Here is a 14,308-nt window from a genome sequence, read left to right on the forward strand (position 1 = left end):
GGACCCTTTGGGCCCTTTATTCCTAAACTGTTGGGACCAAAACTCCCAAAATCAATCCCAACCTTCCTTTTGTGTTCATAAACCTTGTGTTTAAATTTCATTGATTTCTATTTACTTCTACTAAAGTTATTGTACGAAAACCAAGAATAATGCTTATTTGGGCCCTTTTTTGGCCCCTAATTCCTAAACTGTTGGAACCAAAACTGGCAAAATCAATCCCAACCTTCTTTTTGTGGTCATAAACCTTGTGTTAAAATTTCATAGATTTCTATTCACTTTTACTAAAGTTAGAGTGCGAAAACTAAAAGTATTCGGACGACGACAACGACGCCAACGTGATAGCAATATACGACGAAAAATTAAAATTTTTGCGGTCGTATAAAAAGCTTGTTAAAGATTGTACGGTGACCAACAAGTGTTAACTTCTACATAATTTGGTTTATCTCATTGGCATTCATATCACATCTTCTTATTTTTATATGTATGTTTACAACATTTAAATAACCACTGAAATTATGTTTTGTCTCCTTTAAATTTTTACATTAACTAATCAATACAGACAACCAAAACTTTTAAGTCAACTTATTTTCAAAACAAGATAAGACACTTTCTCTTAAGAGCAAGTCTCTGAGTATTTGTTTCCAATAATATTTTGTGATTGGATTTTATCAAGTAACCTGAAACAACCACATAAAATTTTCACCGCAATTATTTATTGAAAGACAACACAACCTTCCAACCACAATTATGATTTAACCGACAAATAGATAACAGGTCCCTAATGGACAGGAACTGACCTATCATTGTGATAGACAAATGTATTTTTTTAATCTTCTGACTTCAGAATTTGTTACTGAGAAATTTGATTATGACATATATACGTGGGCGTTTAGGAAACTGCTATAACCATTGATTTACACGTTTGTGTATTGATTTTTGGGTCATTTTCTAAAACAAACATTAGAATTAACAGCACTTTTCATAAGCATGTCATGGTAATGAAATTAACATTTTTGTTCTGACATTATGTTTACAACTATAAAACATATGACAATAATTGATGCGAATGTTTGATTTCCATATCAATTTCCTCCAAATAGAAATTAAATATTGACATGATTTTTTATATGACTAGTGAAAATATATAAATGTCAAATTTATCAAACAAGTAAACAACAGAGGCAGATAACAATATACTATTTATTTTTGTGTGTATTTATTTTCATGGATTAAGGAAATCTTGCATTTTCGTGCATATTTGATTTCATGGTTTGCCATACAAAGCTTTTGAAAAATTTGTAATTTACCTGTACCCACGAATAATAATGAATCGACAGTATTTATCAAAGGGAAAATCAAAACCCATAAGTCAGAGAAAGACCAACAAAAGAATGGCAAAAAAAAAACACATTTCAATAGAAGACATAAACATTAAGCAACAAAACTTTAAATTAATTACAATCCCGTGGATTCATTATTATTCCTTGGATACCAATTTTTCATGGATTTGATGGGTAAAGGTGGACCACAAAATTAAAAGTTCAACGAATAACAAATTTCATATAGGTTTGTAGGCAAACATCAGCTAAACCAGGAAATTGAATATCCATGAACATGAAAGTTTTCCTAGATCCACAAAAATTGGTACACACGAAAATAAGTGAATCCACAGTTAAAGAAGATTGTGTCATCATAGAACACTTATCATCCCGCTCAAGCTTGCAACTAAAAATCGGACATACAGAAAGACAGAAGCATGAAAAGATGGAAAGACAGACAGATGGTCAAGGGTAACACTTTATTATCTATTTCTCTCATGGCAGGGGGATAAAAACTAAGAAACACTAACCCCAACAAAAAATGGGACAAAGAGAAAGACAGACAGATGGTCAAGGGTAACACTTAATGCCCCTTCCATTTGTGGTAGAGGCGGTGGGTAAAAACTAAGAAACACTAACCCCACCAAAAACTAGGGATGATGTAATTCTTACAGTCTTGAGTATTCTTTGAGATTCTAACCAGAAATCATCATATTGGAAAAAGATGCTTATGCTTTCTGATTACTTACCATCAATTCGATCTACACTTTGGTAGTGAAAAAAAAATAAATAAAAATGTTATGACAAACCTTTTTTTTTTCTAAGAGATGAAACCCTGAATATATTAAGTAATTTTCCTTCATTGAAGTCTTTTTTGGGGCTAAATTGTAACTAGCCAGATAATAAAATATTTTTCAATTGGACATATTTAAGTGACAACTAAAATGCTATACATTCATTTGACATTGTACCAAATAAATGTCCTCTGAATTTCAAAGAAGAAGTTCAACAAAGCAAGATTTCTCTTTTATTGGATTTTTATTTTAAATAATCGATTTCAGCTGGTTCTAAATAAATTGGTTTTACCTAAAATAACAAGACTGGTTCAATGTTCAATTAAGAACTAATTGATCATTTACAACAAATATCACATGGGAATAGTAATTAACAGTCAATTAAGAAAATGGGATTGATAAGTATGGAATACCAGTGAATATGATTGACTGATTGACAGTTTGTCTTCAACGTCTCTCTCATCACCCATAGCTATTTCATTGCAGCCATTTAAATTTATGGAGCAAACCAAGAACATGGAAAGAACTGTTGAAGTTCAGTAGGAAAGCTGTTATCAAAGTCAATTAAGATCAGAGTCAAATACACCTTGCAACCAGTAGGGGAAGGGTTAGTCTCATAGTGCACACTGTAGATGACCTACTTAGACCTCTTCGCCACCTGAGGCCCTAAAATATTGAAAATGGAACCTGAAGGATGAAGAAGCAACATTCTGTATTGTTGTGCGTTTGTTTTTTCTACATTGGCTAAAGGTATAGGGGGAGGGTTGAGATCTCAAAAAACATGTTTAACCCAGCCACAATTTTGCGTCTGTCCCAAATCAGGAGCCTCTGGTCTTTGTTAGGCTTGTATGATTTTTAATTTAAGTTTCTTGTGTATCATTCAGAGTTTAGTATGACGTCCATTATCACTGAACTAGTATACATATTTGTTTAGGGGCCAGCTGAAGGACGCCTCCGGTGTGAGAGTTTCTAGCTGCATTGAAGACCCATTGGCAGCCTTCGGCTGTTTTCTGCTCTATGGTCATGATGGTCAGGTTGTTGTCTCTTTGACACATTCCCCATTTCCATTCTCAATTTTATGAAGGATCAGAAACACTATAAAGTCGATATTCCAGGGCTATAACAAGTTAGAATAATCTCTAAGTGAATACATCTTATTGTGGTGATTTTTTAAGATCACTTATAACATAGCCACTCTATAGTTACTTTGTTTTTGAAACAACAGCAAGAAAATGCAAATAAAGTTGAAATAAATGAAATTTTAGGGTCAATAACTCCAATATAGCATAACAGATTTTTTTCAAATTATTCAGGGTTAATAAAAATTGTTGTGCTTATCACTTGTTTAATTTCTTCTCTAAATCCTACAGTTTTATACATTAGCCAAATATGAAGCATGTTTAGTTTGTCCCCTATGTTCTATTCTTAGACATGGCAGCCATGCTGGTTGATCAACATGGACAAAATCACAAACTTTATAGTTGACGTTCTACAGATGAAGCAAACAAACTTTGGTATCAACCCATCATTCCCATTGAGCAGATTTAAAAAAAAGTTTACAACACTTGTCACAGACAGAAAATGAACACAAAGTGATTGTGCATGTTCACATGGCCATTCAAGCCAGGTGAGCTAAAAGAAGACATTCAATCTATATTAAAAACATCAGTTGATCTTTTAATAAACAGTTGACATTTCCATGTCATGAATTCAGCCTCCGCTTTTTATATATCATCAAATTCTAGCAATTCTAAAATTGACTCTGGTATTTCTGCAGGTGAAATATATATAGATTATCTTTAAATTAATTACCAATTGATATAAGCAACATGGTTAGAGGGTATAACTTGAAATAAAAATGTGAATGAAAATATAGAATATGACAAAGAGACAGAAACCCGACCAAGGAGCAGATAACATATAAAACAAAAATATAAAAAAAATAAAAAGATGAATTTTACCCCTCATACATGTACATGTTAGATGGACTTACTTGTTCTTCTTAACAAGTAATATTGAAAATGGAAATGGGAATATGATAAAGAGACAACAACCCGACCAAAGAGCAGACAACATTTTTTCAAGACTTAGTAGGAAACTCTGTGCAAAATGGGTCTTGGTGGTCAAGTTGTCAGCCAGTCAACACTGAGGTTGTGAGTTTGACCCTGACCATGCTGGTGCACTTGACTCCAATCTTTAATTAAATGATTGCCAGTTTCCTATCAAAGGTCAGTGGTTTTCTCCAGAACGTTCAGCTTTCTCCACCACTAAAAACTGGCCACCAAGAAACAGCCCAACATGGTACTTAAAAAGTGGCTTTAAAACACCAACAATCAATCAATCAAGAATGCAAATAACATGCAAATGTTACCTTCTCTTTTAAAAAATGTTTGGGACATATCACATGCACATGTCACATTGGAATTTTTCAGCTGAACATGCTGAAAGAATGGGCACTTTAACAAATACATGAAACAGATGTATTGACTTTATATTTAAGACATTAACTGAACCATGTCACAATTAGAGTTAGGCGTTCAGTCTTCAACCAGATGTCCAGAGTAGATCCTATAAGTGATACAACAGAAACACTGAAGTGCAACAAAAAAAAATATTGCAACTCACACAGAAATGAACTATAACTATGAGGCTCTGTGTTGAAGGCCGTACATTGACTTATAATGGTTTACTTTTATAAATTGTTATTTGAATGGAGAGTTGTCTCATTCTTTATATCTATATAAGATACCAATTGCCATTTTCCTGACTTGGTACAGGACATTTTAGGATAAATGGTGCGTTGAACCTGGTTTTGTGGCTAGCCAAACCTTGTGCTTTAATACAACAATATTAAAAATAACACTAAAATGACAACATTACCCTTATATATCCTTCTGTATATAAGTTACATTTTGTACAGCTATCTCTTATCAACAATTCACTATTTATATGAAGAAAATAACCGACACAATGACTTTACAGCAATAATTTCAAAGACTTTTTCAATATAAAGACTATAACACAACTAAATGAATTAATTTGCTTTGTCTTGATCATGCATGAAATATTTGCTACTGGACTACAATCTATCATTCAATCATTGCAAAATATTATACAATGTATATATTATTACCCCTGTATGGAATGAAGTATGTGCTATGAAAATTAGGATTTGCTTGCTGCTTAATTGAAGTGTGAGCTAATACAATTTTTTGTCCAAAAAAAAATTCAAAAAATTTGTGTTATGAAAAAATTGACAGGTCTGATAAAAATACGACTTTTTAAGATGCTTAATCTGGTGTTAAACATGAATCTTATAATTGGTCCAGGAACATATATATTAACTATGTATTATAGATATACTGTTCCCACATTGGTCCAAGATTAAACATATCATTTTTATATATGTTTGATATCAAAGGAAAAATCTTTGTAAAAAAAATATCTTTAATTAACTTTCCATTTTCTTTTTATGCTATCTTTGAAAATCAGGGTATATTATGATTGTTGTCCCAGAATTAATCAATTGAAAACTGTAATTACATCTCCAGTGACACATTAAACATAAATTATCCTATTGATTTCTGTATCAATATTAAAGGGATGTTATATGTGTTTCCACAAAGTTAACAACATATAGCAACTAACCTCTTTCTTGACAGCTCTCAACAGATTCTGTCGGTTTTCTGATTCTGCAAAAAAAATAATAGAAAATATAAATGCTTAATTTTAATAAAAAACGGATTTTATAATAAAAAAGCATACTGGCTGAAAATTTGAATCATAATATATACAAATAAATCAAATGTTTAACCAATAAACCTCACCTGTTGGGTTCTGGCTTTCCATTTTGAGCTTCAGATCTGCTGAGAGCTCAGAAGAGTCCAAGAGTCCCAGATGTAACATTAATATTTCATACTATAACATAAACCCCTGAACTCCTATAGTACTAGCCCACAGTACAATGTGTATTGAAGATGCTCGGAACAGTTACCACAGATAATCAACATCCATGAATATTGATTAAACTAGGAACCAATTATCATATTCGCATCATTTTGTATTCAGACCACCGGAAGTGCCATTGCAGATATATTTTTTATATCGTTTATAGGTCATGTGTGCTTTAATTTATGTTCTTTGGTATGTAGACTGGTAAAGGGTGTTGCTTTCGTCTGTTTTGAAGCTAATTTGTTGGTAAATAAATGCACCGGAAATACAGGGATCCTAAATTGAAAGCCGGTTTACTTTTTTTAGTTTTTTTACAATGATTATTTACAAATTACATATATAAGTGATCATTCATGATTAATTATTATTTTAATTGTCTTCAATATTTATTCTTAAAAGCAAAATTTGGAGGATTTTGTGTTTAATTTCGGTAACATTGATGAAATAATAACCTCTCCCAACAAAAGGTTAAGCAAAGAACCATTAACAAAGTTATTTCAAGGTAATGTAAGAAAGTAAATTAATTGCACCATTCAATATGCTTAATTTTTGTTAAGTTAAATTCTTTATTATATATAAAGGGGGGAAATTGTACAAATAGAAAAAAAAAATGCTTACATTAATTTTCACGGTAACTAAAAGTGTATTGCCTCCTATCAACGGAAAGGTGTATGTTTTACACACCTAGCTGGCACTAAAATAGGGTAACGTTTATCGGGTAGTTCAGAGTTGGGATATAAAAATTACAGAATTATATTTTTTCTCAATTTTTAGATTATAGCATAATCTAAAAAGAATACAAAGAAAAAAATCATGTTGAAGAGACCCACACGTAGCCTCTGGCTGTTGGCAATCCTTTTTAAATAAACTTAAAGAATTTAGTTTAAAAAAAATCATATCACACACTCTTTAAGCTAGTGTAAAATTTATTTGAATTTACATATGGTTTTAAATCATATATATTTTTTTTATTATCAACCCTTAACGTTGCAACCATAACAAAAACAGCCAGATTTATTTTATCTGTGTCTTCTTTCAAATTGCAATATCAGATCATGATATCAATTGTGAACGTTTATCACCATTCATCATATCTTTATTCTAAAAGAAACGTTTATTTAAAACCTCTTAAACTATATCCTGCTGTGGAGTGTTTTGCTATTTTCATATGTATGATATGGTCATTATTCATAAATGGAGTTGCCATATTATCTAATATAGCTATATATTGATGGAAAAGACAAGAAAATCCTGCTTTACAATTAAGAAGAATGTAAAGACAATCCTTCTATTCAGATCTAAATATTATCTCCTTTAAATTTAATACCCTTTAGGCTATATGTAAAATCTTTTAAAATAGCCAATATACAAACCATGACTTATAGTAACTGACAATGTAATATTTCATAAACAGTCTGTATCACATAAAATATTATTGTTGTTAGAAGAAATTATATATTATTTTTATCCTCTTGTAAAATACCTGTATTTTTTTTCTCATAGTTTTGAAATGAATTGATCAATGTTTTCTACAGTGGCGAACCCATAGGGGGCATAGAGGGCGTACGCCCCCCCCCCCCTTTTGCTTGCACATTTTATTTTTTTTGTAAAATGACTGTTAATCAGACTAGACTTCGTGAACTTTGCCATTTCCCGTGTATTTAATTTTGATGCTACAATTCTTTACATATTATGGTATTTTTCGCTCGTAATTACTGTAATACATTATTGATAATGTTAAAGTCATGTGATTCGCTACGATGGAGTTGACCAGTGCGTAGAAAAAACATCACCCAGTCATTTTGAAATTCAAATTACAGTAACACATTGCTTAGGCTAAGGATAACAAGAATGACAACTTCAAAGCGACAAAAGATTAAACAAGAACGTATATGGACTTCTATTTCACAATTCCACCAACATGACAGAAAGTAAATACGCTATTACACTCTAAGGGGAAACATAAGTATACAGCAATATTATTTACTAACGGAATCATATATAACCCCACACGCCCGAGCCTATTTATAACATAGGTGAATAATGATCCCAGACAGTCAGCTTTAGATAGACTTAAGGTCTATGGTACAGAACATTTGATTTGAGGAGGCAGTCTGAGATATTCGAAAGAAAAATTCTCTGACCCTGATTTTGTCTTAAACAAAAATGCTGGTCGTATGACTATCTGGATTGAAAACAATAATCTTGTCCACTTTTTGGTTTACAGAAACAAAACTTTCCAACAGAATTATATAGACTATATTTACATGATGAATGAAAAACGGGCGTAATTTACTTGGGGAGGGAGTTCCATGCCGTGAATCCCATATCTGACCAGCATTATTTTATGTTTCGCCGAACTGATATATGGAATACTTTTTCTCAAGGACCGATTGAAACCTGCCTGCTGGGTGTGGACTTTATGACTCCATTTGTCGATCATCATTTATAAATTCGTTGCCATTTCAGACTCATTCGTAGCCTTTGGTTGGTTTGGAACCAGTCGCTTCCCTTTTTGGGTGAAACATTTCAACCAAACATTTGGATACAAAACATTGTTTGTCTTTCTTAACTCGTGTTGGTCGTATTGTAAATTTCATATAATATCCCGGCGTATATCTTGTTTACAACAAGAAATCTGTGAGGTTATGGTAACTAAACATACAACAAACGAGAATTTTCCATGTCCATCATAAGTTTTTACTGACAAGTCCCATATCAAATATACTAGTACATAGCTTTGGATCCATCCAATCATTTTATAATGAACAATTAATGGGAGAACGCGGCATTTAAATGTCTAACCCTTACACTTAAACTATAGAATTTACATGACTCCCGTCAGGAACAAATAAAAAAAGTGCATCATTTACACTTATTCTATGTAACATAAAAAAAATTTAAATAAATAACACTACTAATGTTCAGATTGGTTGTCATCGTGCAACACAGTTAACAACACCATATAGGAAAAACATAGAACTCCTTTTGTCATAAGACACCGTCAAACATCCAAATATACTATCCACACTCATCTGTGTCCACACTTGTTTTTAAACAAAATAAGGTCAAAAAAATTTTAATTTTTAAAATACTTCGCCCCCTTTCGAAAATCTTGAGGATCTGCTTACCCCTTCCGGAACACCTGAGATCACCCCTAGTTTGGGGTTGTTTTTTTTTGGGGTGGGGGGGGGGGGGGGTCGTGTCGCTTATTCTTTAGTTTTCTATGTTGTTTCATGTGTACTGTTGTTTGTCTGTTTGTCGTTTTCATTTCAAGACATGGCATTGTCAGTTTATTTTCGATTTATGAGTTTGACTGTCCCTTCGGTATCTTTCGTCCCTCTTTTTAGATGTTTTTATTTTGTTTCTATTGGGACCATAAGCAAATATGTAAATTGTGACCCTCTAAACTGTTTCAGTTTTAAGCGTAACACAAAAGTGCTAATATTTAGAAAATCTTATTATTGTAAACTAAAAAAATAAAACAAATATGACCATGGAGTCCGCTCTCTAGACCCAAATCAGTCCACACGACAAAATTTTTTGTGAAAAACCTGCGCAATTTATTAAATTTATGCATTTTCTCAGTTTAGACCCATTATTTTATTCAGTCGGATTTGCGACTTTTTACTTTTGTGCATCCATTTGGCTGTTTGATGAACGTTTTCAAATAATCGTAACTTATATTACATAAAAGGGCAACATCTTCCGTCCAATATCAGATGAAAATATATATATTTATAATAGTTTTATTTAAGATATTAAATGTCCTTAAGTTGATGATTCTCTACACAATTTCCTATCTATAATAACAATTAAAAGGTGCTTGAGGTAGACCTAAAGCGACATTCATAAAGACAATAAACGTTTGACTGTAAATATAAAAAAAAAAATAACATGTACGATTGCCAATGAGACAACTCTTCACAAGACACCACAATGACACAGAAATTAACAACTATTGGTCACCGTACGGCCTTCAACAATGATCAAAGCCCATACCGCAGAGTCAGCTATAAAAGGCCACGAAATGACAATGTAAAACAAGTCAAACAAGAAAACTAACGGCCTTATTTATGTACAAAATATGAACGAAAAACTGATATGTAACACATAAACAAACGACAACCACTGGATTACAGGCTCCTTGCTTGGACCAGGCACATACATACAGGGTTAAACTTGTTAGTGGGAACCCAACCATCCCCTGAACTGGGACAGTGGTATAACAGTATAACATAAGAATGAACTATAAAAATCAGTTGAAAAAGGCGTAACTCATCAGATGGATAAAAATACAAGAGGACGTGGACGGGTACTGTTGTACATCACAACAACAAAAAGACACTAGTTATAGACATGAGAGTACTCACAGTTAAATGACAGCTAGTTCAAAGCCTCTAACAACTAATACAAAAATCATGCATCTAAGACTAAATTATCAATCCGTACACATCCAACATCCAATAGATTTCGTGTCATGAAAGACGCCATAAGCAGTCAGGGAAAACATGACCTTGTGCAATGCCAATATACACGTATCGACAGATTGAAGGTCCATGAATGTGTATATGTATATAACATATAAGTAATATATATATATAAATAGTTTGCTTTTAATTTACTGATAAAAAAAAATCAATATTTATACCAATAAAAACAATATTCAATGACCTTATTACAGTGTTGAATTGGTAACCTTTTAGAAATATTTTATTTAAAGGATCGACAAGTTTACCATGATCGTTTCTAAATTTTCGGGCACGGTTTACAACATTTCCGTGAAATGGTTTATCCCAATTAGATATACGAGGTTATTATATATAGACCCATTATAGATTATCTAACTACTGTTGCCTCTATTTTTTTCCTTACTATATACACTGTCTCCAATACATTTCGACTGCATAAAAATACACGACACAGACTTGCTTATCATATATGGTTGATAAAATCTGACTAGAATGGAACAAGATGTGAACAATTGCAAGTCAAAGTATGACCTTCAGCAACGAGCAAAAACCATAACGAATGCTAGCTATTAAAATGTAAACGATTAAAAAATGAAAATCTTTGGCCTGATTTAAACATATTAAAATACAACTTTGAAAAAAAAACCAAATATGACAAATTGCAACTATCAACAATTACTGGTTTGGGGCACTCGTGACAGAGCTTATATAACATGTTATAAGATAAGATAAGATAAGATAAGAAAATTCATTTTAAGTCGGGTTACATGAAATACTACAAACATAAGCTCTATAGAGCTTTTTGTCGACATTAATAACAATAACAACACATACAATATTAAGACATATAGGACATATACGGCACGCACAATAGACAATATAGAGACAGCGATATTGCATAAGTATAAGCAAAGTTCATATATATAAAAGCAAGCACAAGCAATTAAAGCACTAAACTAAATTTTAAGTACATGCAAAGCAGACAAATAAATAGGCTAAACTAGTTCTAAAAGTAGCATGAAAAACATAAAAAATCAATTTAAAAAAATCAAAAGCTTTAAGGGACGACATCAAAAGATCGATGTAGGATAAAAAACTTAAATCAAATAGTTTGGGGGTTGGGGGTTGGGAGGTTAAAATTCTGCAAGTGTTGTATATCTAAAATCGATTTTTACATATATCCCTATTGGTAAATCAATTTTTCCCATATTAAGTTAAGAAGGGGGTGGGGGGGGGGGGGGGGGGGGTCAGTGAAAAAACTATGTGAATTAAGTTTTTTATCCTACATTGAACTTTTGATGTCGTCCCTAAGATTTGCAAGAGCCACATCTGCATGAGTTGCCTTTCCTGTTGTTGATCATACTTTAAAACTGGTTCAGATTCGACTGCGCACGTATCGCGTCAGGCAGCTCATTCCAGAGTGTAGCTCCAGCATACCTTAAGGAGTAAAGTCCAAATTGTGTTGTTTTCACATGTGGTACTTCAACCGTCTGTTGCTTTCAAAAATTGTAAGGCACATTTTTAAAATTAATAATATCATGGAGATACACTGGTGACTCTTTGTGTAATATTTTAAAAACTTCTATTGCCATTAAACGTAGACGTCTAATTTTTAAAGAAGGTAAACCAGATTTCAACAAAAGAGTTTCATAGTCACTACTAACATCTTCATATATGAACCTCAAGGCACGTTCTTGTATTTTTCCCATTGTTTTAGTGTTACCCTTCCCACAAAAATGCCAAACAACAGGACAATAGTTGAAATTTGACATAATATATGAATGATAAATAGTTAACCTTCCCAATTTAGATAGATGTTTCCCAATTCTTTTTAGTACATTTAACTGCCTTGATGCTTTATATCCCCACTTAAAGATTTATTGCCAATGACAATAGCTTGAAATTTATCCGGATTAGCTTTCATTTTGTTATTAGCAAACCAATCTATTAAACTGCACTTTCCTTTTCCAAAGATTTAACTAATCCGTTTAGATCTGGTCCTGAGTGTGACAATGTATTATCATCTGAATAGTTGTACAACTCATTTTCATTTACAAAATTAAAATGTCGTTTATAAAAATAATGAAAAGCACAGGACCCAATATTGAGCCCTGCGGTACACCTTTATAAATGTTTTGCCAGGTACTAAAATATGAAACCACTTTAACACATTGTTTTCTGTTCGACAGATAGTTGTCGATAAGTTTAAGTGCCTCATTTGACAGGCCATATACCTTCAACTTTAATAACAGTAAGTTATGGGGTAGGCAGTCAAAGGCCTTCGAAAGGTCCATAAGAACAGCCGCAACATATAAATTTTTGTCGACTGCTTTTTTCCAGTCCTCAATGACTTTTAGAAGTGCTGTATTACAGCCATATCCAGATCTAAAAGATGACAAAGAAGGATGGAAAATCTTACTAAAATATTCTATAAGTTGCTGGTATATGGCCCTTTCGAAGAACTTTGACACCCCCGGCAGTGTGCTAACAGGTCTGTAGTTTCCTGCCTCTAGCTGACTATTTTTCTTGTGCAATGGGACAACCTGTTCTTCCTTTAGATCGTCAGGAAACTCTGAATTCCTTATTGACATATTAATAAGTTTAGTAATAAGTTTAACAATTACTGGTTTGGCTATTTTTAAAATTTTGACTGATACACCATCAAAGCCAGTAGCTTTGTTTACATTTATTTTATTAATCTGTTTTTCTACAAAACATCAGTAATTTCATTAAACGATAAACTACCTTCTATATTACAGTTTTTTATTATAGTTTTAATACTTAGATGGTTTTCATCTACCTCACAACTTTCATTGCCAATGTCTTTGGCTACATTTACAAAATAATCATTAAAAATTTCTGCCACATTAGCTTGATCATTACACAATACAATATTGTTGTCAAAATGACTACCTTTGTTTGTTAAAAAGGGTTTAATTGTTGGCCAGAAATCTTTTTGTTTTGGGTCACCAGTGCAACGCTCTATAAAATACTTTCTTATAAACTGACGTCTTAGTTATGTTACAATGTTTCTTTGTTGGCGATATGCTCCCATTTTTTCTTAGATATTATTTGTAAATATTTGTTGTGTAGCATTTGTTTCTTGCAGATTGCATTTTTTAGATGTTTATTCATAAATGGTGCTGGTTTATGTACATTTTTTTCTTTTTTCACTGGTATGTGGTCACCTACACCCATTAATGTTTGTTTGCGCTCCACAACCCCTTCCCACCTCCGGCAACCAACCCCGCCTTCTTTCCTCCTTTATTGGTACAGTTGCGTAACAACACAACACTTAAAATTGAGAATGGAAATGGGGAATATGTCAAAGAAATAACAACCCGACCAAAGAGCAGACTGGGGCAACTTAGCTCACAAATTGAAAATATTAACATAAAGACACAAATTATTGAACCACGAGTACTTGCAGCTACTGATCATGAAAGCTCTAGTTCAAAGACGCATTTTCAACTAATACATAAACCATGTACTATAATATTAAATTCTGTATCGGTACTCATCAAACAAATTTCTCAAAACTTCAGTTCACTGCATTTTATTTTTGGTTTAACAGAACTTTAAAACTGCAGTGAATTTTGTGCTCACATCATTTATTATCATAAATATGTCTACATCAGATATCATTAAGGGCATGTGGAAGATACTAGTAAGTAGTTTTTATTTCATTGTAAGCTAAAAAAAAAACAAAAAAAAAAACCAGCAATACTATATTCACTTTTTGTGTCAAATTGTTCAAACAAAACAAAACGGA

At 32.4% G+C, this 14,308-nt stretch overlaps 1 protein-coding gene across 7 annotated transcripts in view; it reads right to left on the reverse strand.

Annotated features, from left to right (window-relative positions):
• LOC143076108 (small G protein signaling modulator 1-like) overlaps nucleotides 1-6,315 on the reverse strand; it is a 68,116-nt gene extending 61,801 nt beyond the window's left edge. For all 7 annotated transcript variants that reach the window (XM_076251759.1, XM_076251758.1, XM_076251756.1 and 4 more), the window contains exons 1-2: nucleotides 5,941-6,315; nucleotides 5,762-5,805 (exon numbers count right to left, since the gene is read on the reverse strand). In XM_076251759.1, the coding sequence (XP_076107874.1) occupies nucleotides 5,762-5,805; nucleotides 5,941-6,019 (123 nt within the window). In that variant the 5' untranslated portion in view covers nucleotides 6,020-6,315. The remainder of the gene's footprint in view (nucleotides 1-5,761; nucleotides 5,806-5,940) is intronic.
• Nucleotides 6,316-14,308: the final 7,993 nt, after the last annotated feature.

Source organism: Mytilus galloprovincialis, chromosome 5 (genome assembly GCF_965363235.1).
Source record: "Mytilus galloprovincialis chromosome 5, xbMytGall1.hap1.1, whole genome shotgun sequence".
In the NCBI taxonomy this organism is placed as follows: domain Eukaryota; kingdom Metazoa; phylum Mollusca; class Bivalvia; order Mytilida; family Mytilidae; genus Mytilus; species Mytilus galloprovincialis.